At 56.0% G+C, this 21,784-nt stretch overlaps 9 protein-coding genes across 9 annotated transcripts; 5 read left to right on the top strand and 4 right to left on the bottom strand.

Moving 5' to 3' along the window:
- Positions 1-99: 99 nt before the first annotated feature.
- MYCTH_2311167 (uncharacterized protein) lies at positions 100-2,787 on the bottom strand. The gene is made up of 5 exons (XM_003666415.1): positions 2,227-2,787; positions 1,738-2,091; positions 1,239-1,620; positions 486-1,150; positions 100-366 (listed from the first exon to the last, which is right to left on the bottom strand). The coding sequence occupies exons 1-5, from the start codon at positions 2,368-2,370 to the stop codon at positions 319-321; spliced, it is 1,593 nt and encodes a 530-aa protein (XP_003666463.1). The 5' UTR covers positions 2,371-2,787; the 3' UTR covers positions 100-318.
- Positions 2,788-5,388: 2,601 nt separating this feature from the next.
- Positions 5,389-6,400, top strand: MYCTH_39167 (uncharacterized protein; the record flags this gene model as incomplete). The annotated part of the gene is made up of 2 exons (XM_003666414.1): positions 5,389-5,690; positions 5,767-6,400. Coding segments are annotated over 2 exons (936 nt in total), but the record flags the coding sequence as incomplete, so codon positions are not given.
- Positions 6,401-8,902: 2,502 nt separating this feature from the next.
- Positions 8,903-9,562, top strand: MYCTH_90607 (uncharacterized protein; the record flags this gene model as incomplete). Its single annotated transcript, XM_003666413.1, has 2 exons — positions 8,903-9,009; positions 9,142-9,562. The coding sequence occupies 2 exons, from the start codon at positions 8,903-8,905 to the stop codon at positions 9,560-9,562; spliced, it is 528 nt and encodes a 175-aa protein (XP_003666461.1).
- A 21-nt stretch (positions 9,563-9,583) lies between these two features.
- On the bottom strand, positions 9,584-11,087 carry MYCTH_2311164 (uncharacterized protein). The gene is made up of 2 exons (XM_003666412.1): positions 10,697-11,087; positions 9,584-10,625 (listed from the first exon to the last, which is right to left on the bottom strand). Exons 1-2 carry the CDS (start codon positions 10,857-10,859, stop codon positions 9,832-9,834), a joined length of 957 nt encoding a protein of 318 aa, XP_003666460.1. The 5' UTR covers positions 10,860-11,087; the 3' UTR covers positions 9,584-9,831.
- A 39-nt stretch (positions 11,088-11,126) lies between these two features.
- On the bottom strand, positions 11,127-12,296 carry MYCTH_2316407 (uncharacterized protein). The gene is made up of 4 exons (XM_003666411.1): positions 12,201-12,296; positions 12,101-12,130; positions 11,959-12,009; positions 11,127-11,900 (listed from the first exon to the last, which is right to left on the bottom strand). The coding sequence occupies exons 1-4, from the start codon at positions 12,247-12,249 to the stop codon at positions 11,848-11,850; spliced, it is 183 nt and encodes a 60-aa protein (XP_003666459.1). The 5' UTR covers positions 12,250-12,296; the 3' UTR covers positions 11,127-11,847.
- Positions 12,297-13,006: 710 nt separating this feature from the next.
- On the top strand, positions 13,007-14,662 carry MYCTH_2311160 (uncharacterized protein). The gene is made up of 2 exons (XM_003666410.1): positions 13,007-13,884; positions 13,949-14,662. Exons 1-2 carry the CDS (start codon positions 13,293-13,295, stop codon positions 14,431-14,433), a joined length of 1,077 nt encoding a protein of 358 aa, XP_003666458.1. The 5' UTR covers positions 13,007-13,292; the 3' UTR covers positions 14,434-14,662.
- MYCTH_2311158 (uncharacterized protein) lies at positions 14,614-16,297 on the bottom strand. The gene is made up of 3 exons (XM_003666409.1): positions 16,076-16,297; positions 15,788-15,973; positions 14,614-15,730 (listed from the first exon to the last, which is right to left on the bottom strand). Exons 1-3 carry the CDS (start codon positions 16,139-16,141, stop codon positions 14,891-14,893), a joined length of 1,092 nt encoding a protein of 363 aa, XP_003666457.1. The 5' UTR covers positions 16,142-16,297; the 3' UTR covers positions 14,614-14,890.
- A 295-nt stretch (positions 16,298-16,592) lies between these two features.
- Positions 16,593-17,489, top strand: MYCTH_2311157 (uncharacterized protein). Its single transcript, XM_003666408.1, has 2 exons — positions 16,593-16,802; positions 16,877-17,489. The coding sequence occupies exons 1-2, from the start codon at positions 16,712-16,714 to the stop codon at positions 17,416-17,418; spliced, it is 633 nt and encodes a 210-aa protein (XP_003666456.1). The 5' UTR covers positions 16,593-16,711; the 3' UTR covers positions 17,419-17,489.
- A 2,527-nt stretch (positions 17,490-20,016) lies between these two features.
- On the top strand, positions 20,017-21,560 carry MYCTH_2316405 (uncharacterized protein). Its single transcript, XM_003666407.1, has one exon. It carries the CDS (start codon positions 20,335-20,337, stop codon positions 20,668-20,670), a length of 336 nt encoding a protein of 111 aa, XP_003666455.1. The 5' UTR covers positions 20,017-20,334; the 3' UTR covers positions 20,671-21,560.
- The last annotated feature ends 224 nt before the right edge of the window (positions 21,561-21,784 follow it).

The following is a 21,784-nucleotide window of genomic DNA, read 5'->3' as shown; positions in this document are numbered from 1 at the left end:
GGCCCTGCTGGTAGACAGGCCGAATGACAGCTGAACTACTGTATGTATTGTACATAGAAAGTGATCAACGTGCACTAGAGAGGTTACTTACCCAGGGCAAACTTATATCATCAAGTAAGAATTAATCAATCCGTGGCGAGTCACCTCTTTGATTCGACCATTAATTAATTATAAAAGTCATCCCTCGCGTAGTAGATAATGTGTTCCACTCCGTCTGTATAATAATGCGTATTATATAATTAATAAATGGTATAATTATGAATCATGTCATGATATCCAAACCAGTCTATCGGGGTCCCCCCTCCTGACGTGGCCGCATCAAGCCTTTGTTTCTGCGTGTTCGACCTTGATGTCGCTCGCTGACTTCTTTACAAGGAAATAAACGTTAGCGCAAGCTATTTTGGAAAGGTTCCCCTGCTTCTTCTTATTTTGCGCGTGTTCGTTGGGGGGGAACTTAATAATTGTAGAGCTGGTGACAGAATTACCTTCTCGTTCTCCGCAGGCGAGGGCGGCCCCTCGACGGCGTCGGGCGAGTCCACCTTGTCGCGGGCGGGGAGATGGCCGACGCAGACGTGCTTGCGGAACTTACGGGCGGGCAGCCGGGCCTCGAACATCTCGTCGATCTCCTCGAGGGTGCGGCCCTTAGTCTCGGGCAGGAAGAAGAAGACCCAGAGGGCGGCGACGACGCAGGAGGGGAACCAGATGTAGCCGTAGCGGGGGCCCCAGTTGAGCGACTCCGGGTTGATGAAGTACGGGGCCGTGAAGGTGGTCAGCCAAGCGAAGAAGAAGCCGACGGCGGCGGCCAGACCGAAGGTGTAGCTGCGCAGGCGCTGCGACGGGATCTCGCCGCCGGCCAGCCAGGCGTAGGTCGAGATCATGCCGTTGTAGCTCATCATGTAGACGCACGTGAAGGCCACGAGCACCTGGCCGGTCGACGTGGTTCCCGGCCGCTTGTCGTAGACGACGGCGATGATGAGCTGGAAGATGCCGCACAGGGCCAGCCCGATCATGAGGATGACGCGCCGCCGCCCGTACCGGACCACGATGAGCGAGTTGAACAAGATGGCCAGGATGCCCATGGTGCTGAGCACATTGCTCATGCCGAACGGGTTGGAAATGTTGGACATGCCCAGGAAGTAGGCCTTGTATGCTGTAGTCATGCATGTTAATTATTAGCTCCGAATTTGCAAAAGGAAAAAAAAAAATACAAAACAAAAAAAAAAAAGAGGAAAACGCACCGATGATGAACATGGAGCCGGAGGCGGCCTGCAGGGTGACGCTGCACACGGCGAGGGTGGTGCGGCGGCGGTCAACCGGGTTGGCAAACATGTCGAGCACCGAGACGCTGCTGCCGAGCTCCCTCTCGCGGTCGATGGCCGCCTTGATCTCGGCCGCCTCGGCGTCGACGTCGGAGGCGGGCGGGCGCAGCCAGCGCAGCGACTTGACGCCCTGGTCGTACCGGCCCGTGAGGATCAGCCAGCGGGGGGACTCGGGGATGATGAAGAGGGCGACCGTCAAGAGGGCCGGCACGATGTAGATGATGCCGAGCGGGATCAGGTAGGCCGACTTATCCGGGCGCGGGGCCGTGGCCCAGTCGATGATGGTTCCGATCAGCGTGCCCTAATTAATAATTATTTCGTCACGGACGAGTTTGACCCCCCGGTCAGCATATCAGGCCAGGGGGGATGATGGATAATTGTACATATATCTGTTTTGTTGGTTTCTAGGACGACTCACAAAGGAGGTGAAGAACTGGAAAGCGGTCAGGAACAGGCCGCGGTATCTGGCCGGGCTGCTCTCCTGGAGGTAGAGCTGCGAGAAGGTCATGAAGTAGCCGTTGGCCAGGCCGATGAGGAAGCGGCCGGCGTAGAGGGCGCCGATGTTCTCGGTGGCCATCATCATGACATTGGCGACGCAGCAGAAGAGGCAGGCGATCCAGAGGCACTGTCGGCGGCTGACGTAGGTGGCCACGAGGCCGGCCGTGCCGGAGCTGACGAAGGCGCCGAGCGTCATGAGCGACGAGATGAGCTGCTGCCGGACCGTGCCGAGGTTCCATCCGAGCGGTGTCTCGGGGGCTTCGTGGCCGTAGATCTGCAGATGTGTCAATAATTATGTTTTAGCTGGTCTGATCCATCCCTAGGCACCCTCGAGACCCCTCAATCCTCGCAAAATACAAGAAAAAAAAGAAAAAAAAAAAACAGATGATCTCATGGGCAGTATACGCACCTCTAGGAAGCCGCGCATGGCCTGCAGGCCGCCGATGAGGCCAAAGTCGACGCCATACTGGAAGGGGCAGAGCACAATGATGCCGCAGGCGACGAAACACTTCCAGTGCGCTTTCCACGTCTCATCGTCCTTCTTGGGCGCCATTTCCGAGCGGCCAAGGTCGTGGGGTCGTGGGGGATTCTGTGCTGCTGTGGTTGGCCGCTAATAGAGAGGACTCGCGAATCCGCCAGAGTTCTTTGGGTATTATTTATCCAGAGATGCAAGGCCGCGCGAGTAATTATGTAGTAGTTTTGAATGCCATCCATGTCAATCATCCATCCTTCGGCGGTCCCAAGGGGGCAATTAATATGTATAGACCGCCGGACCTGAGGGTAGCATCTCTCGGTTGCATCCCCCGATGCCACGCCCGACTCCATTCTCCAATCTGGGGAAGCAACCAAATGCCGACCGGCCTAGTGGACGAAATGCCACGGCGCGGCTGGCAAAGGACCCTCTTGCTGCATGGTCATGGCGGCCAAGGTAGTCAGGTAGTCAGATAGTGCATGCGGAGAACAGAAGTTGGGGAAGAAGGGGGGGGCCGGCAATTTGGGTAGTCCCCAATTGGTCAACGGGCGCTGGCCGTATCCCAATTACGCTAAGTCCAGTAGGCAGCCTGCACTATAGCCTATACTGGGACGGCTCCGGACAGCACATGGCCTGGGCCTGTTGGAGAACCCATGAAAAAAGGAAGCGGAGCTGCCGACACACTCGCACTACCCCGTACTCCGTACCCTAGTGCAGTTGAGAGGAGAGGACCAAGAATGCGGGGAGAGAGCCAAGATAGCTGATAGTTCGTAGGGTATTATACACATACATAGATATGTACATACTGTACAGTATGTATGTACATATACACCTAAACACGGCGCATGCCTTACCCGGCCTAGACCATATGAATTGCCACTACACGACGGCCAGTTGGTGAAGCCAGATCGGAACCATGAAACGACGCTATTGCTGGACCCCAACGGTCCCCATCTCGGCACTTTTTCATCAACACAATGCAGCATAACACTGCATGCCGAGTAATCACCCACAATCCACACCATCATCAATCATCAGCATCAATTCATCTTTGTGCGACAACAACCATCCGGAGGAAACGGGCTGTCGGACACTGCTCGGTTTCAGGTTCTTTTCCAATCGACTCTTTTCTGATTTGAGTATTCCTAACCTATCAATCATTTGACATTTCGTCCAGGGTGAGCCGCTCCACACCAAGATAAGTAGGTACCTAATCACATTGTCTCTTCCGGCCGAGACGAAACCGGATATTAGGGTAGGAGAACGGTCTGGCCGGTTTTTTTTTTTTTTTTTTGGGTTACCCGACTGAGGGGAGCAATGGATGGTCTCGCCTCTGCCGCGAATTCTGCAAGACCTGCAAAGCTGTGCGACGGGCGCGGCAGACGTTGTGTAACAGCATCTCGGTGGACAGACGTCGGACCGAGATCTAGGTCCGAGAATCCACAACAGAAAACGGTTTGATTAGCGTCGGCGTGTGCAACACCCTTCGCTGCACTACTACGTACCTTAGGTACACTACTCACAGTGCGCTAACATTCAATCCCGGAGCTCTTGTCCGCGCGTGGCCCAGTCGAGAACCTCGGGTCGTTAGTTATCAACACGAGAACAAGGACGGTCGCTCAGGGAGGTTGCTAAGACATTGAAAGTTTCGTTGCCACTGCCCACAGGCAGCTTCGGCTCTCATCTCTCCTTTTTTTTTTTGGGGGGGGGGGGGTGGGGGGGCCACGCTCGCAGCTCAATCGCCGTTTGGCCGGCTCATCGTCATCCACGAAGCAGCCCGAACCCTCTGCGAGCGCCGAACTCTCGGCCGAATAAGCCATGGCCCTGCGGAAGCGGGCAAGGTTTGGTAGGTAGCCCCGTTTCTGATCGGAGCGATAGTTATCAGCCATGTTACACGCGGACCCCGAAATGGATCCTCTACCTGCGTTAACACCCCATGCAGAGCTGTCAGGGCCCAGAGGCAAGAGAAGTCCGATCTGCCAGAGGAGACAATTACCGCAATAGAGTTACACAAGATGGCAAGATGAAACTCCACGTGTGCGCCTCGGCCTAGTGTAGTTACCACACTGCTCGTCTATCTAGACACTGTTCTTGGCTACACGATGATACACGGGGCAACCATAACGACCTGGAACCCTTCAAATCTTCAGCAGGAAGCCTTCCTCGCCGCATCCCCGTGGAATGCTTAACTTCCGGGTCACCCTGTTGTTACAACATGCAGGATGGCTGACATGCCGAGGGCCATATACAGATAAGTGTACTGCACAGGGAGCATCGGTGCTGTCCTGCCTTGCCGAATATGCTCTATTACCGAGCAGTCGGAGGTTTGGCATGGAACCCGCGATAGTGATGTAGGGGATGTGTTTTGGGCGATGGTGAGATGCCACCGCTAATACGTTTCGTGCCAACATTTCCCCGGCATCTCGACTAAAAAAAAAAAAAAAAGAAAAGAAATAGAAAAAAAGAAGGAAGGAAGCGAACGAGGAAAAAAATAGAGGTAAAGGGGAAAAGGGCACAACAAGAGAGAGCCACAACTCTTGAGCAACGGGCCGGCTTCTGAATTAGAGTGGCGGGGAAATTTGCGGAGTGAAAGGAGACGGGAGAACTGCAAACACGGGCCATGGGGCGTGCAATGTGAGTTCCGACGCTCCGTGACACAACTGCTATGGAGTGCAGCGTGTCAGGGGCAGTGGCATCCGCCAGGGGAAAGGACGCCCTCACGATTGAGACATCACATAACAACACCACGGTTGCACAAGCTATTCCTGTTACGCATCTTCGCACTTACGAGCTAGCGATTGACTCATAATCTATAAACTAATAATAGATGACACCCTGCGCGTCAACTAGATTCCAGCCAACGAACGCTACAGCACGTCTTGAACGTCCCCATCTTACTGCCAAAGCTTCCACCCACCAGTGGCCATGTCTCTTTTGTCATGCTATATCACCCGTCCAAGCCATCTCACAAGCCTGGGCTATTATTACCATGACTGCTTGCCGACTTCACCAAGTCGACCCCGCCCTCCACGCTCCGGCACTGCTTCGAGTTCCCCCACGGCAAAGGCACATCCAGCTTTACCAAACCCTATCGACAACATGGTTTCATGGCCCACGGCCCGTCCCGCTTTCGGTTCGCACCACCAGCTCCCTCAGCCATTCGACAATGGAAAGGTGCGGCCGCGTAAATGGCTGGCAGATACGGCCACGAATGAACCTCAGATACGCGTCCAGGACAGCCCCCTCGATCACGAGCCACTTCCGGGCCGTCCGATGGTCCCGGTAAGCGCGAGCGACTGGGAGTCCAAGAAGCATATCATCCGGGAACTCTACATTGATCAAAACATGTTCTTGAACGAGGTAATCGAGATCATGATCTGCAAGTACAACTTCAAAGCCACGTAGGTCCTTCCCGTCCATATTCACTTTGTCGGCCGTCGAGTGGGAGTCTCTGAGAGTTTTATATTATTATGCCAGCGCGAGGATGTACAAGGGGCAGTTTGCAAAGTGGAAGTGGACAAAATACAACAAGCCCGGAAAGCCCGGGCCCATCAGGCCGACCCGGTCGGCGGTGGGAAAGAAGAAAAGTCTTCCTTCCCGAAGGGCCCAGCGCGGTAAGGGATGGAAATCGACGTCCAGGGAAAGACAGCAATCGACGCCACTCTCCCAACCGGCCCCGCTTCAGTATTTTGGCGACGAGGAGCGTCTCGTGGAAGCCGCCCTCAGTGCCTACGCCGCCATGATATCTCACTGGTCCGAGCAGGAGACGCCCTGGCGGACCGCGGCACACGACGGTGGCGGCGGCGGCGGCGGCGGCGGTGACCTACTACGCGCCGGAGCCCTCGGGATCGAAGACCGCTCCATCCTCGAGCAGGTCCGCTGCGCCCAAGACTACTTTCTCAGCGGCCGTACCCAACAAGGCGGTGACATGCTCCGGCGTGCTTTCCTCAGCGTCGAGGCCGCCCTCTCCGGCGACCTCACCGTCGAGGCCCTCTGGGACTGCTGCCTCGCCGTGCCCCAGCTCGCTCTCACCACCGGCTGGACTGACGTGCTGTCCATCTTTGTGCGCTACCTGCACCAGTACACCTCCATCAAGCTGCCGCACCACCCCATCACCCTCGTCGCCGCCTCTCTGCGCCACCTCTGCCGCGACATCGCCGACGTCGACAACGAGCAGCAGCAGCAGCAGCAACAACAAACCCAAGAGGAGACCATGACCACCATACGGCCCCGGAACGGCCTTCGCGAGTGCCGCCGCGCCGGTCCGCCGCCGCCTTCTTTCCCGCTCGAGATCTTCGTGCTGCGCGGGTGGCGGGTCTGGATCGACACGAGCACGCGGGTGCGGGGCCGGCACGACGACGTGACCATCCACCTCAAGCGCGGGTACGTGACGGTGGTGGACCCGGCGGACCCGATGGCCGGGCAGGTGCTGGGGGACTTTGGGCGGGCGGTGCGGGCGTCGGTGCGGGCGCGGGGCGCGGCGGCGACGACGGCGCGCACGCTCGAGCTCGAGCGCCTGCTGGCGCGCATGTACCTGCCCCTCTTCACGCCGGAGCGCGCGCGCGCCGCCGAGGCCGTCTTGGCCGCCGTCGTCTCGCGCGTCGAAGAGGCCCGCGGGGTCAACAACCGGCGCCCCGCCTCTGCCGCCTCTGCCGCTGCCGCCGCCGACGACGACGACGACGACGACCGGTGGGACTACCTGGACCGCTACCTCGTCTTCAGCGCCCGCCATTTCATGGCCGGCCTGGCCGGCGCCCGCGGCGAGCCCGAGCGCGCGGCCGAGCACGCCCGCCGCTGTCTGCAGTCGTCGCCGTCGAGGAGGGACCTCTTCTGGGCGCAGACGTCATGCCTGGTCGAGTCGAGGCTGCGCGCCGCCGGTATGCACGCCGACGCCGACGCCGTCCGCGAGGCGAGGGCCACGGCCGAGCTGCAAGGGCGGTTTCGGCGGTATCTCGCCGCGGCCGAGGAGACTGCGGCGTGTTAAGCGCCCAAATTGCCCAAATTAGTAATTACTATAGTACGGAGTAGTTCTTGTGGTGGACCTGGCCCCACTAGGATTACAGCCACCCACATCTTCCCTGCAGGGTGGCCCTGGTCAGCCTCTTCCTTCTTCCTCCGTCAGCGAACTCCATATTAGCAGTCATACGAAGATCGTTGATTTCCGCATCCATCCATCCACAGATCTAGCCTGCGTAGAGTGACCGGAGCAAGTCATTCTTTGGACTTTGCCGAGCTGAAAGCCACCCAGAGAACCCGTATTCTCCGGAAGGAAGTCCTTAGTGGTTCGTTGGTAGAGGAAATTCTTTTGGCCGTCCTGAGTCCTCGAAGATGTAAAGGTGCTCAATTCCTGTCTTGTTCATTTCTCTGGTTACTTAGTCTCGCTCAGCATGTCAAAATGTACCACCCCACGTCGGAACCAGAGTGAGCCACTTCGGGCATCATTCTGGATATGATAATAAAGCTCAGAACACTCATTTCTGGCAGAGATGTCGGAGAGAGAAAAGAAGTGAGGATAAAGACTACCGAGATGAACAGGAACTCCGAAGTTGGTCGAGAGGACAGAAGGATGGCAACTGAAATGTTGAATGCCGACACCTTTGTGTTTTAACTCTTGGGGCTCTCTGTAAACGGAAAAGCTCTGCTTGATATTAACCTCAGGCTTGCTGCTGTTAAGTGTTAAGTAGTTGCCTCTTTCCCACAGGCAACCCGTCAGCGACAAGTGCAAGTGTAACCGCTTCCATTCCTTCTTCCAGACCCGGACGACCGTGCAAAGGGAGAACTTGCCACAGTAGTCGCACAAATGCAGACAATCCAAAACAAATGCGGCATACCTAGATCTTGCACATGTTTCTTTCATTCCGAGGAGATTTCGTTACCAGTCCATGTCTCCAAACGATAATTAAACGCAACCACTGCCTTGATTACGCGCTGCCGGTACAAAGCCTTTCTATGCCGAAATAAATGATTACGACCAAGGGAATGACCAGTACACCGGATTCCTTTTCCATTTCATCTTGTTGCCATGAGCTGACCAGAAGGGCCGTGGGCATAGGGACGATGGGAAGTGACGGCAAAGGAGCCGCCCAGCCGTCGATCAGCAACCATACAAAGCGATGGAATAACAAATTGCATACGCCATACACACCACAGAGCAGTAGCCTTGTGCACTGAGATCCAGCAGTTATGGTGCAAAATGAGTGGTTCAATTGGCCCCTTACCGTCTCCGCCAGATGCATGGTGATCGATATCGATTTTCCATCTTCCGTCATGAGCTGACACACACAAACAACATGACGACATAGACTCACCAGGACCATGACTTATACAGTTGCTCCCAGATATTATAAACAATGTGTTAGACCAACCGACAAGTAATTGACATCCTTTCAGACAATCGTACCAGCAACTAACAAAGTAGCCCACACTTTATATCCCGTATTGGAATCCGCAGCAAAGATGACAGGACGCGCCCTCGGAGGAGGAGAACAGCTCACCGAGATCGCCAAGCAGGCGGAGCGGGACCTCGACACCTATCAGTCCAAGACGAGCACTGGCAAGGGGCCGGTTTCGGGACTCGACGACTAATTATGGCGTGAACGACACCGTCGACAGAATGTTTCCCGGCTCTTCCGTCAAGGTGGGCGAGAATCTGGTGACGAATCGGAGCTACGATCGCCCGATCCCCACCAACAAGGGCGGTGATGTCGACAATAAAGGCCGGTGATTTTCTTTTTTGCCCTTTCCATCTCTCTTGTTTCCTTCTCTTTATCTCGCATACCTCTTTTGTCGTTCCCTGATCCAATTGCTCGCGGTTGATGCCCTGGCGCAACTGACGACGGTATCCAACTGTAGCTTCGTCCGCGGATTCGCCTACGAAGGCGCCGGAGGCCCGGAGGATAAGACGGCGCATGTGTACCAGCACAACCCGGGCGAGATCGACGAGGCGACGGTCAGGGGCTGGGGCAAGGACCTGCGCGAGCTCGAGCGGGCCGCGCTTCTCCGGGACGACAACGTCCTCCCGGCCGACCAGGCCGTCGGCGCGCGCGGGCGCGAGCCCGCCGGGCAGGGCGAGGTGTCGGAGCAAGGCCGACTGGCGGCTAAGGCCAACGTCGGCATCTCGGCCGAGAGCCGCAGGGAGGTGCCCGCCCAGGAGAGCCGCGGTAGCCAGTTCAAGGGCGAGTACTACCAGACGCCCGAGTTTGTGCCAGATCAGCGGGCAGATCAAGGGGCAGTACCGCCCGCATCGGTGACGGAAACGTCCAAGAATATCTGAGAGTTAATTACTCGTGTTCTTGGGGGCTGGAAAATCAGGGTGTGTGCCTTCTGTTGATGGACGTAACCAACGTGTATTATTAGCAAAGAATCAAATATTCTATATATGCTTGGTTCAACCCGATTCCGTGACAACAGAAGTCCGAGGACCACGGTCCAAGAACGCAAACACCGAGAAGTGGTCTTCTTAAGTGACACCCGCCCATGGTCCCCGTCACCACACAGTTCACAGCCTGCACCCACTAGGGCAGGTCCAGCGCCCTGGCTGGTCTAGTCTAACCCTTCGCCATCCTTTCCCGCGTCTTCATCCGCTGCCTGCGCCTTCTGATCCTTCTTCTCCTGGATGTGCTGATGGATGAACGAGACGAGCGCGCTGACGTACTTGGGGTCGATCGGCACGAAGTGGCCGCCGGGGTGGTTCAGGACCACGGGGTCGACGCACTTGTTCGCCAGGCCCATGCTCCGCTCCTCGCCCACCACCGTGTCCAGGCTGCCGATCCAGTGCATCGTGGGCGTGGAGATCTTGGGGTTGTACAGCCACTCGAGCTCGAGCGGCGCGGCGCGGAAGCCGCCGTAGACGACGACGAACTTGAGCGGGCGCCCGCCGTTGGCCTCGCGCACCGTCTCGAGCCAGCGCTCGTGCGCCCGCTCCGCCGCCGCCCGCGGCTTGTGCACCGGCTCCAGCGCCGACGCCAGCATCCCCGCCATGCACCCGCCCTGGCTGAACCCGATCACGCCGTCCACCCCGCCGTCCTCGTCTCCCTCCTGCCTCGCTTCCTCTCGCGCCTGCCGCAACGTCTCCGCGATCCGGTTCATCCCCTCCTCCAGGTACAGGTACTTATCCTGCAGCTCGTCGCTGCGGTACCACGCCCACGTGTCCGGCTCAAAGTCCTTGATGGCTGGCTGGCGCCGCTCCCACCCCACCACGTCGTCGACCGTGAGTTTGTTGGGTGCTGTGGGGTAGATCAGCACTGGTTCGAACCCCAGTGTGGCAAAGCTCTTGGCGAGCTTCTTCTGGAGACCGTTGGTTTTTCCTTTGAAGATGGGCCCAGATTGCGTGTAGCCTTGGTCATGTTTCTCATGTCAGGCACCCGTTCTCGGCTCAGAATCCTAGCAATAATAGGCAGGAACATACCGTGGAGCATCAGGATACGGATCTTCTTCAAGCTACGTGGAGTGTTGGAGCCGGAGTTGGCGGTGCTGCTGCCAGTCGCGGGCGTGTTGACGGCAGTTTGGGATGGGGAGGTCCACGAGGGGGAGCCCGTGCCAGATGCGGTGCCGGATGAGAGACCCGACATTATGCCAAGCAAGTGTAGTACGAATGAACGTTGGTTTGAACCTATAAACGATAGACTTGAGCGGTTGTAGGAAGGATTTCTGATCGCAATTGTGATCTTGTCAGTAGGTGGACGGAAGGCATCGGCAGAGTGCGGGGACTGTTGAAGATTTATAGATGAGTGAACCGAAATCAGTCACGCCGAATGTTGTTGGGGAGGCCGCTTAGCAATTCTGATCAAAAAAAAAAAATTGCGGGGCAAATTTCACACTTGGGAAATGCAGAGGATGACGACAGCCTGTGAAGCCAACGCAGAAGATTTTTAACTTGGTACATACATACGCAGTACAAACCGCATTGGGCAAACCAACTGAAGGCAAGGACGGCCGTCGTGGAGATGCCATATATTAGCTATGTATGGAGATACCACGAGTCCATCACCTCGCCAAGACAGCGCGGCTCATGCCCATGAAGCCAAGGGTAAGACAGAGAGCGCCGATTGTATGGCATGTAACCTCTACTGATTCCCAGCACATCGTTGAGTATCAAGACGAACTCTCAATGCGGGCGCCCAGCAATGGGTATGTTAATATATGCCAGGAGCGAAAACATCCACATCAATGGGGAGAATGATGGTGGATGCCGATAAAACACGCTGAAATCAGCATGTTAACTGGCAAATGATGCGACTGTGCGCCCAGCAGATCTTGGTAGCCAACCTAACAGGTCGTTCACGAAACTCAAGATACCTCAAGGCCCGCATAGCGAGCATTGGGCATCCAACATCGGGCATGGCGCAACCGACGGTGGTCATGGCACCGGTAGTAGGCCGACCGCTTCCACCTTCACTTCGCGCGGAATGGAAACAACAGCTCAATTGGCGTTGGCTGCTCTATGATACATGTCCGTACCTCGGACAGCGCCGTGGGGGATATCGCTTCAGAAACGCCGTCTTGTCGTTCTCGCCCGTCACATGCCGTCACATGCCGTCGCCGCTCACGCCCTCCCCCTTAGTGAGCAGCCTTCAGGTTAGGGTTTCGAGGATCATTCTTGAACTCGTTGGCTGCATCCTGCCGTCAGTTCGGGTCAAACCGAGTGCGTGCTGTAGAGTGTGGGCATACACTGCATCATGGCGTTCTGGGCCGAGTTGACGCCGTACGCGATAACCGCGGCTAGAGGGACGATTAGTTTTGGCGTACTCAATGGTTGATGCTTTCTGCCGCTGTCCTCGAGGAGAGCCAAGTAGGGAAGATCAGGGCATACCGGCAGCAAAGAACGGAGCCATGGGACGCACTACAGCGATTGTCAGCAATTGCCAGTCATCGACACCGCATCCGCGATCGCGCTCGTTCAATTGACCTACACACTGGCGTCGGGAACTTCTTAAACGGAGCGATACCGAACCAAGTCATCGTGGCGGTATTCCTCTGGCAGTTGACGACAGAGGTTCGGGTGTTTTGGTAAAGGAGTTGTTGTCTGGTCAGAAAGCGAGCGTTTTTTGCGGCTCCGGCTTCCGAGCTTGGGCGAACCGAGAGCGCCCGAGCGCCCGGGAGGTTATGGCCTGGAATTCAAGGCCACATTTTTACTTTACCTTGTATGGAAGCGAGTGGGAACCAGTGCCCAAGCGGATCGGTAAAACTCAACTTCCGCGGCAGAATTGTGGAGCCAGCCGTCGAGCCTGAAACGGAAAGGGCGTCTCAGGGGTGACATCATCTCCCCGCATTTTGGCACGGCGGGCGAGTGCCTGGACCTTCGAACCCTTGCAGCTCAGCCAGCTGACCTCTCTGACCACGTTGCTGGAGAGCCAAGCCAGGGAAGTTGGCCTGGCTGGGTGGCTGGACCTGGTAAGGAGGATTCGTGCGTTATGCTGTGAGCAACCTTAATCTCCAACAGAGCTCTTCGGTTTTCCCTGCAACCTTACCTCTACGGTGCTCCAAAAGTGCGGGGTGAAGCAGGCTACTTTGGAGCATCCGCTTCATTCATCCAATTAACCTGCGTCGCTGCCCTCCTTTCCGTCCTCTCTTCTTCCTTTCTCACTGCTTGCCACACACAGATACCCAATCTAGCTTCCCCATTGCCGCGCCTTCCCGCCGTGCTTCTGCGACTGCCGCCATCACAAGCTGCGAGTCCCCGGCAAACGACCCATCACCCGTTAAAACGTCTTCTGCCGTGCTCCTGCTGCTGCATTTTGCGTGCCGTCTGATCCTTTCTTTTTTCCTCCGCGTGCAACGGGCATCGAACGATTGTGGGTTTCGGTAATTTCGACAAGCTCTGCACCACTACTTCTCGTGTTTCACCTGCATTTCGGACTTGGTTGCGGGCGTGTTTGCTTGTCTAATTCCTAACGCGCATCCGACCCTCGGCCTGCGTTACCTTCCCCCTCATTTCGGGGCTCGACTTCCAGGGTCCAACCGTCACTCTCCTACAACTCCCCGCCGCCCACAAATTCGCAGTCATGCTTTCGCAACGTGTGGTTCGCGCTGCGACGGCCGCGCCGACGATAAGGACATTTACAACTTCGCTCGCGGCCCGGAGCGGGCGCACGCCAGCCCTAGGCGATATCCAGCCCGGCCAGCACGAGAACTTCAACAGCCGGCAGAAGACGTTCCGGGCGCAGCTTGTGGAGGCACAGAAACAGCGGGAAGCCAGTGGGTCTGCCTCGTCGTCCCCTTTCTCATCTTCTAGCATCTCCTCTTCCTCCTCGGCCCAGGGCCTTGGATCGCTGAGCACTGCGGCGACCGGAACAGGGAACGCAGCACGCGCTGCTGAGCATGAGCCTCCGCGCAAGCCGGGCCGGCTGACCAACCTTATCTACGGCACCAAGGAGGGCCGCGAGCTGGACGCCCAGATTGAAGCCAGCTTTAGCCAGATACTCGCCCGTGGCAAGTACGTGCACTCGATCGAGTTTCACGAAGTCAAGCCCGACTGCGTCGACGAGTACGTTGAGCTCATCGGAAATTGGTATCCGCGCGTGGCCAGCTCGCCTGAGAATAAGGTTCATCTGGTCGGGAGCTGGCGCACCGAGGTGGGCGACTGCGATACGTTTGGTGAGTCTCGACTGCACATTGTAATTCAACGATGGTAGCTAAGCTAACACGGTTCTCTCTACAGTTCATATCTGGGAGTACCAGCGCTACCAGGGCTTCCACGCCTCGCTCAACACCATCTCGCGCAATCCAGAGTTTCCCGACTTCGACAAGAAGCTGCGGAGACTGATCCACAGCAAACGCATCTCGCTTATGCAAGAATTCAGCTTCTGGCCGACATCGCCGCCTCGCCAGCTGGGCGGTCTTTTCGAGCTGCGCTCGTACAAGCTGCACCCGGGCAACCTGCTCGAATGGGAAACACATTGGCGTCGCGGGCTTAAGGCGCGGCGCGAAGTGATGGAGGGTGTGGGAGCGTGGTTCGTCCAGATTGGCGAACTCAACACGGTCCACCATCTCTGGCAATTTGCCGATCTCGAGGAACGCAAGATCCGCCGTGAGAAGAGCTGGAGCATAGAAGGCTGGGCTGAGACGGTACACAAGACGGTTCCGCTGATTCAGGAGATGAAGAGCCGCATTTTGGTGCCCATGCCGTGGTCGCCCGTGGCTTAAGTCGGCAAAATCTGGCGAACAGCTGCTGCCGCCTCAACATCAGGCGTTCACCGAACACGGTATGGCAAACCGTGGACATGTATATAGCCTGAGTCTTCATCTCTCTTGTCGTCCTGTCTGATATCTAGTGATTCGCTTGGAGTCGCGCAGCACAGTCATTGGGCGTTGTCCATTAAGTTGATCGGGGAATATGGTGCAACAATGCAATTTACAGTCTCAAATTACAAAAGCCTCTGCTAAGTGCCGATGCTGGTGTCTTGTCACCACGCCGCGTTTCGCCTACACAACATAACAATACCCAAGTGTAAGACCCATTAACCATCCCCAACTCCAACTCCAGCCTATGCAAATAACCCTTGCTGCGGCGGTCCCCCGCGCCATCAATTCCAAGCTGCCCATTTCCCTTCCATTGCCACAGTGACTCTACCGATATGGACTGTCCGCAAACCCTGGGCTTCTAATCCTCCCCCTCCAACTCCTCGCCCAGCACAGCAGCGAAGTTCCGCCTCGCTAGGGCCAGCGTATGACTGAGCGCGCTCAGCTTGGCCGAGAGCGACAGCAGACTCGGATCCGCGCTCTCCACGCGCACCTTCTCGCGCACGAACACGTCCACCGGTTTCTTCTCACGCGTGCCTGACAGGGGGATCGGTTGGGCACCGGGGCTCCCCGCGGGTCCTGTACCGCCGCCGCCGCCCGGACCAGGACCCCCCGCAGCGGGCGGCGCATGGTCTTCCCCGCCACAGCAGTATCCAAATACTTTGTCAATCTCGTCATGCTCGAGCCGGCGTGCGGTGCCGATCGCCAGGGCGAGCTTGGTGCCGAAGTTGACGGGCGCGTCGGCCGGCTCGATCGCGCGGAGCCAGAGGACGAGCAAGCTGTCCTGGACGGTTAGGTAAAAGCTGAGGGACGGGCTGGAGCCGGAAGAGAAGCCGGACGCGGTCCCGCCGACGATCGGCGGGAGCGGCGGGGAGAAGTGGGATGGGGCCACGGACCGGGTCGTCCAGGTGGTGTCGGCGGTTGTGAGTGGGGGTCCCTTGAGAAGGGCGAGCGCTTCCGAGAGGGATTGGGACAGGAGACGGAGCTGGGCGGAGAGGAAGTTCGGTGGTGGTGGTAGGTCGGACGGGAGCGGAGTCGTCGCCGTCGCGGTGGGATAGGAGTAGGAGAGAGTGAGCTTGAGGAGGTCGATTGAATGTGTGAGGATGGAGTGCAGATTTGTCAGGGGGGTGAGGTGTATAGGATGTTCCGGGTTGATGGTGAGCGTTTGGTAAGGGAGGGTACGCATGCGGAGATGGATTGTCTGCGGAGAGAAGTGTTAGCGTGTGCGATGAGGGAAAATGGGACAACAGAAACTGACCCCCTTGACTATTCGCGTTCCAACCCGAGTTATATGCCCCTTGACAATCTCATTTCTTGGTGTGCTGAGCACAAGCGTGCTCCCCGGGTCTATCGGCGCAAGGAGGGCATAGCAGTCTTCAAGGCCATGCTTGAGGTTGGTAAGAATTTCGCGCAGCTCCTCGACAAGCCAGTCGAGTTCGCGCTTCTGTGGTTTGCAAGAGGGTTCTATCAGCACCCAAGTCTCATCCATAGCTTCTCCACGTCAAGACCATACGACAGCGCACGCAAAGAGGAAAGAGTGGCATACCTCGGTCGTCTCGACCGCAGTTTTAAGCGCATCTGGCGCAATACGTGGCCAGATATCTACAGACATGGTGATGGGTCGACTATAGCTGTCTAGGGCACTTGGAAGTAGGCACCCATATTCCGGCGTGACATGATGACAGTACTAGTGTAGTGGCGCGTGGCGCGTGTTCTTTCTCGAAGATGCCTGGCGACTTCAGTGGCCGACATGACGACTTTGGTGGAGAGCTCCGCCGGGGAAGCAGCTCAAGCAGTTCAAAGAGGCAGGCGGTGGGCGAGCAGTGTGGGCCACCTCCACGTCTTGGCGCGTATCCAAGAAGAGACCCCACCAGCCGAAAGCCAGGAAACCTCACTTCGTTTTGCGAACCGTCATATTTTTGCGAACTGATAGCTTACACGTGAAATCTAGTCAATGCCAACCTCCGGCCTGCCGTGCGATCAATGTTCTGGATACCGATAGCGCAATCGCACTTTCCAGCACTCTACCGCAATCACTCACCTGGTGCCTGAAACAGCTGCTCTCCCCCTTTGTTCCATTCGCTTGGGACTAGTGAGCACGGAGTATTCGGTTACAAAGCCGGCGGGGCCCACGACTTGCGTCTGTATCCCTTCGACTCCAGTCCCGAGGGCAACCGTCATCATGGCCCCTGGCGTGCCACCACATGATGAACGTGCACAGCAACAGCCCATACCAAATAGACCAGAAACAAAACTACCCCCAATACCACATGGTTAGCACTCCTTTGTCTCATTGTCACTCCCTCCCCAGGACTAAACTAACCGGTCCCCTCCCCTGCACCACCAGGCTCGCGCGTGCGAAAACGCCCCTTGCCCGGGCCCTCCCCCTCCGCACGACCACGAACTACTGGCCCGCTCTCCCCCGACGAGCTTAGGGCCAGCGCCGACTCTAACGGCTACATTCCTCCCCCGCGGGCGCCGCACACTGCCGTCATTAAGATCTCTTCGGGCGCTAGCTTCATGAGCCTCGTGCGGCGCGCCCGCAAGGCCCTGGACAAGGCGCCCTCGGCTCAAGCGACGAAGGGGCAATCGCTGGCCGCGCGGGTTGCGGCGCTCAACAAGGCTGCTGCGCGGGACGGGAACAAGGGCCCAACAACAGGCGAGGTGGCGGACGACGTGCTGCTCGTCGCGACGGGGAAAGCAATCGGGCTGGCGGTGGATCTGGCGGGGTTCTTTAGCAGGGAAAAGAACTTGGCTGTCCTGATGAGGACGAGGACGTTGAGTGCGGTGGATGATGTCGTGGCCATAGACGAGGACGCGGACGTCGAGGACCAGGTCAGAGTAAGGTATGTCAACTGCCTTGAGGTGGGTCTACGATGGTCGTCGTGAGAGGGCTTGGACATTTTCCGCTTTTACACAGTACGTCGCTGCACGAGACGGGACTGCCTCCTGTCTTTCCGCAGTCAACGAATAAGGGAGAAGTGGAGCTTGTGGGCGTTTGGGACGGCTTTGCATGGTTTTGGCGTTCGGTCACCGATATCTTATGGAGTCAAGGAGTTGCCCTGCCGCGGGTTGAATTTCCGACATCATTCTGAGTACCACATATGTGGCTTTCCTGGGAATGTGGCACTGGCTCAAATAGGCGGCTATTTCATAATGTCTTGTCACATCACCAAAAAAGGAGATGCAGAGCCGGAATGTATCCAAGGTTCTGAAACCTGGTGTTAGAGGTTATGACGTTCCTGAAACGGATAGCCGAAAAATGGTCAGTTTCACGTAGCGCTTCCAAATGGCAGGCCCGAGGTCGCCTGGCTATCTCTGAGATGGGCGCATATCGTCTGCTAGCAGGACGCTGAGGGTACACTAGAGGCCGACTCACAGGGAGACAAGCTACACAACATGGGTATCTCCCATGAGGTCGCAACATTGATAGTGGAGGGTAGTAGTGGTAGATGGTTTTTCGTCTATTGGCTACACCTCCTCCAGGATAAATAATCCTAGTGCGATACATGCCCCACTTTTCTTCACTTTTTTGCAAGCCACTTACACAATTATCACACCATGTCACTCTGCTAATAATTTTCTATACGAAGGTACTTACAGATAAAATCCCCAGGTTAACAGCCAAGTCAACAAGGGATATCTTTCAAGTATAGGAATCTAGGTCCTATAGTGGCCGGCTCGAAGCCTAGATTTGAGCCCTATTGAGAATGTATAGCACTGGATGAAGGTTGAACATCGCTACGATGTTCAATGGCTAAGTCTTACAGGGCTTTGACTAGCTGTTCTAGAGGCGTGGGAGGCCGTGCCCCCTTAAGTGTCTTCAGTGCCTGGCACACTTAATGCCCCGACGGCTTACAAAGGTAATTGAAAACCAGGGGGGAAGGCTAGGTATTGATACTTCTATATGATAGAAATTTGTATTGGGTTGGTTGTACCTAGACTTCTTGGCTACTTTTCTGATTTGCGTTAGTTGTAGGGCATGTATCGCACTAGGATTATTTATCCTAGAGGTGTATACCCTCTAAGCAGGTCTTAGACGTGCCTAGGTACATTTTGGTGACCAGGGAAAACTGCTTTAGGCAAGGCTTCAACGAAAACCCGGTCGTTACGTAATCCGTAATCCATTTCTATCCCCCGATTAGGACGACTCCCTAACCGGCCCATTTCCTCTACAACCCTGCCCCATTTTAGTGGTTTAACCATGCCAGGCGCCTCACATATTTACGCCAGGCGGGTTGATAGTGGAGGGGCCCGCGTGTAGCAACACAGCAGGAGATGCGTCTCCACCAAGGCGGTTTTGAGATGTGTTTGAATGTGTCGCTCTCCGAGTATGTACACCTGCCAGCACTTGGTTGGTAGTTGGAACCAACGCATCTCAGTGCAGTTGGCGAAGCTTCTGCAGTGCCCAGTTTCCACTAGGCGTTGACTAGTCCGTAAATCCTGCAAGTCCGGTAAAACCTGTCCAGGCGGTTGCCACGCCAGCCGCCTGGGCATTAGCCCCACAAAAAAAAGGCGAGTCACCGCAAAGGATGCCGGTTTCGATTTTCACACTGTGTCAGCGCTGTTTCCCCAGACGGGACAAAGCGCATTGCCCCTAACCAGTGGGTTCAATGCCAATCTTCAAAGGGCGGCATGATCTGTCAGGCACACCAATCATCGGCCGCCAGCGTATTGCGCAAATATTGCAACTTTTGCGCCTCATTTCACTTAGCAGGAGCGATGCCCTCTTGTTCACATCGTGAAGCCAAAGAAGTGGACAACGAGATCTTCCAAGGACGACGATTACGACGACAACGCCGCGAGAATCCACACGCGCGCCTCGCGCCGCTTTATTTCTGCGGGCTGTGGCATTGATGGCGGCTTGTTTGTGTCGGCGTTGGCGTCTCAGGAAAGAGCTGGAAGCGGCCCGGCAGACACAGGCATGCTGTATTCGGTAAAGTGCCATTACCCAAGGTCACACTCAGACTAACCGCGCTGGATGTCAGCCGGTGCCTGCAATTTCCCGCTGCCCGGAAGTGCTAGCAACCACCGGAACCGTTTCGCTGTTGTATATTCTGTCAGGTTTCCACGGAAGCCCGACGGCAGTCAAAAAAGTGACAGTTGTCATCCCCTTCTCAGCCGGAGCCTGATGAAGCGGTTTTCCCGAATCAGGTTCACATTTGGCGAGTTTGTAACGTTTTGGGAAGGTGCTTTACATAGTAGGATGTTAGGCATCCCTGCCGAGGAGAACCTCAAGACGCAGGTACCAGCAGCCTGTGTGGTGCCAATCCTTCCAAGTGGGGAAAACGCCAGGAACCAACCGAAGAGTTGCAGCCCGTGCAAGGCGCCATTATGTTGTGGTCGGCTTTTTGGCTGCTTGGCGTCCGAATTGCAATTTGCGCCGCAAAGCAGGATCCCAGACGGTGGGTGCAGTGAGTTTAACTCACCCCCAAACATCGTGGGCCTCTCTCAGTTCTTCCCCCTCCCTCTTCAGCTCTGCGCCTCCCACCCTCGCTCTCACACAGGCTTCGTTGGCAAAGTCATTTTGGAGCAACCCCATCCGACCTTGAATACTCGACGTATTCAGTCCGTCATTCTTTCTCGAATCCCTCTCCGTTGCGATTTCATCATCACTTGAACCATTTAGCCCTTGCTTGCAGTTCTGGACGACAGTTAGCGATTGCTTAGACTCGCGCGACCTTCCACACGACAGAGTTCGATTCTTTCAATCACAAACCTCGCGAGCAGGAAAATCTGGTTTCAGCTTGGGTCTTCGCATACCATCATTCGAGAACTTCTGCTATACCAGTTCATCTTGACAAGATGCATCTGTCAACCTTCGTCGCTTCCCTTCTCCTGCCGCTTGCGGCTGTTGCAGAGGGCCTTTCAACCATCACTTCAACAAGCACTATGACCCTTACCAAGACGCTCACCCTTCAGCGTGCCGTCGTCACCGTCGCGTCCAACAGCTCCACCGGTCATACCAGTCACTCGACTACTCTCACGTTAGCATCCAGCACCACTTCGACGGGGCCAGCTGCCACCAGCACCAGCGCGACCACCACCACCGAGGAGGACAAAAACGCCGCACCAGCGATGGGTGCTTCCCAGTTGGCTGCTCTTGGTGTTGCCGGTGTCGTGGCTATTGCTCTTTTATAAACCAACCAAGTGTACAGTTGAGGTGGTGGGACGGAACCTCCTGGGCAGACTTCTACGGATCGTTTGACCGGGTTCAAACAGCCACCTTCTCTGTCGGCTGGAGCTAGGATGCTTCGTTTTGAGCATCATAACAATTTTTCTCCTTGTTCGCGCGAGACAGCTCAACGGGTTGGCGATCCGGACGGTCTGAAGCGACCCTCACCCTGCCGCTTGAACATTTCTGGCTCGCGCTCACACCAAGAAACGCATCCAACACCAAGCGCGCGGCAACCGCATTCGCCTTTTCTCGGCGTTCTCAACAGTTCCTATGTTCAAGCAGCCCCAGCCGCCATCAACAATCTCGTTTGGTTTTCTGCATTTGAACGACACTTGTTTTTTTGCACTTGAACGACACTTGGCATTCGCCATTTTCCTTCTTTGTTCTTCCAGCGAACTATCGGCATCTCAAAAACAACCTCATCACCCGATATCTCCTCCATTCGCCGCTTGCGGCTCACCATCTTCGTTGATACCCTTATTTTCACCTTCTCTTATCATCGATTCTCTCCGACATAGCGGGCTTTTGTTCCTCAGTCTACCTTCAATGGGGAGATCTCGGGCTATGAACGATGGTTTGTCTGGCTGGACTTTATTCTTTCCATTCTGGGGGCCCGGTTTTGGACGGATCTTGACTTTGCATCTTGGGGGAAGAGATCACGTCAAGGATGGCATCGTCAAAATCTGTTTTCAACTCAAGGCGCGTTTTATTTTCTTTATGAAGTCATTACACGAGAAAATGAGATGGATGCGGAGCAGAAGGACGATGCCCCTCTTGAGCTCAGCACGTTTTCACACTTTAACCTTCTAGATATTTCAAAACTTGATTGATACCCTTTTTTTTAAAAGAAAGGAAAAAAAAAAAAAAAAAACTGCTTGACTCAAATTCTCCCTATTCCGTTCCGCGGAAGTTGCGTGGGGAAGCGCGACATGCCGACGCCTGATTATCGCATATTCATCCGATTCCTGAACGCCACCTAACGCCTCCTGACCACCGGAGCTACCAGTGCGTAAGGAGATGGGCGGAAAAACCAGTTATTAAAACCCCCCCGGAAAAACGCAGGGACGACCAACCAAC

This window comes from Thermothelomyces thermophilus, chromosome 6 (genome assembly GCF_000226095.1).
Source record: "Thermothelomyces thermophilus ATCC 42464 chromosome 6, complete sequence".
NCBI lineage: Eukaryota > Fungi > Ascomycota > Sordariomycetes > Sordariales > Chaetomiaceae > Thermothelomyces > Thermothelomyces thermophilus.
This window is presented reverse-complemented; position numbering and strand designations above follow the sequence as displayed.

Coding starts and splice junctions, on each gene's coding strand:
- MYCTH_2311167 (XM_003666415.1), bottom strand. CDS start 2,370: ATGGCGCCCAAGAAGGACGATGAGACGTGGAAAGCGCACTGGAAGTGT. Junction 1,621..1,737: donor TCCAGTTCTTCACCTCCTTT/GTGAGTCGTCCT, acceptor ATTATTAATTAG/GGCACGCTGATCGGAACCAT. Junction 367..485: donor CGCCTGCGGAGAACGAGAAG/GTAATTCTGTCA, acceptor TTCCTTGTAAAG/AAGTCAGCGAGCGACATCAA.
- MYCTH_2311164 (XM_003666412.1), bottom strand. CDS start 10,859: ATGTCGGGTCTCTCATCCGGCACCGCATCTGGCACGGGCTCCCCCTCG. Junction 10,626..10,696: donor CCGTATCCTGATGCTCCACG/GTATGTTCCTGC, acceptor AACATGACCAAG/GCTACACGCAATCTGGGCCC.
- MYCTH_2316407 (XM_003666411.1), bottom strand. CDS start 12,249: ATGACTTGGTTCGGTATCGCTCCGTTTAAGAAGTTCCCGACGCCAGTG. Junction 12,131..12,200: donor GAAGTTCCCGACGCCAGTGT/GTAGGTCAATTG, acceptor CAATCGCTGTAG/TGCGTCCCATGGCTCCGTTC. Junction 12,010..12,100: donor GGCTCCGTTCTTTGCTGCCG/GTATGCCCTGAT, acceptor TCGTCCCTCTAG/CCGCGGTTATCGCGTACGGC.
- MYCTH_2311160 (XM_003666410.1), top strand. CDS start 13,293: ATGCTTTCGCAACGTGTGGTTCGCGCTGCGACGGCCGCGCCGACGATA. Junction 13,885..13,948: donor GGGCGACTGCGATACGTTTG/GTGAGTCTCGAC, acceptor TTCTCTCTACAG/TTCATATCTGGGAGTACCAG.
- MYCTH_2311158 (XM_003666409.1), bottom strand. CDS start 16,141: ATGTCTGTAGATATCTGGCCACGTATTGCGCCAGATGCGCTTAAAACT. Junction 15,974..16,075: donor CTGCGGTCGAGACGACCGAG/GTATGCCACTCT, acceptor TGCAAACCACAG/AAGCGCGAACTCGACTGGCT. Junction 15,731..15,787: donor GAACGCGAATAGTCAAGGGG/GTCAGTTTCTGT, acceptor TTCTCTCCGCAG/ACAATCCATCTCCGCATGCG.
- MYCTH_2311157 (XM_003666408.1), top strand. CDS start 16,712: ATGGCCCCTGGCGTGCCACCACATGATGAACGTGCACAGCAACAGCCC. Junction 16,803..16,876: donor ACTACCCCCAATACCACATG/GTTAGCACTCCT, acceptor CTGCACCACCAG/GCTCGCGCGTGCGAAAACGC.
- MYCTH_2316405 (XM_003666407.1), top strand. CDS start 20,335: ATGCATCTGTCAACCTTCGTCGCTTCCCTTCTCCTGCCGCTTGCGGCT.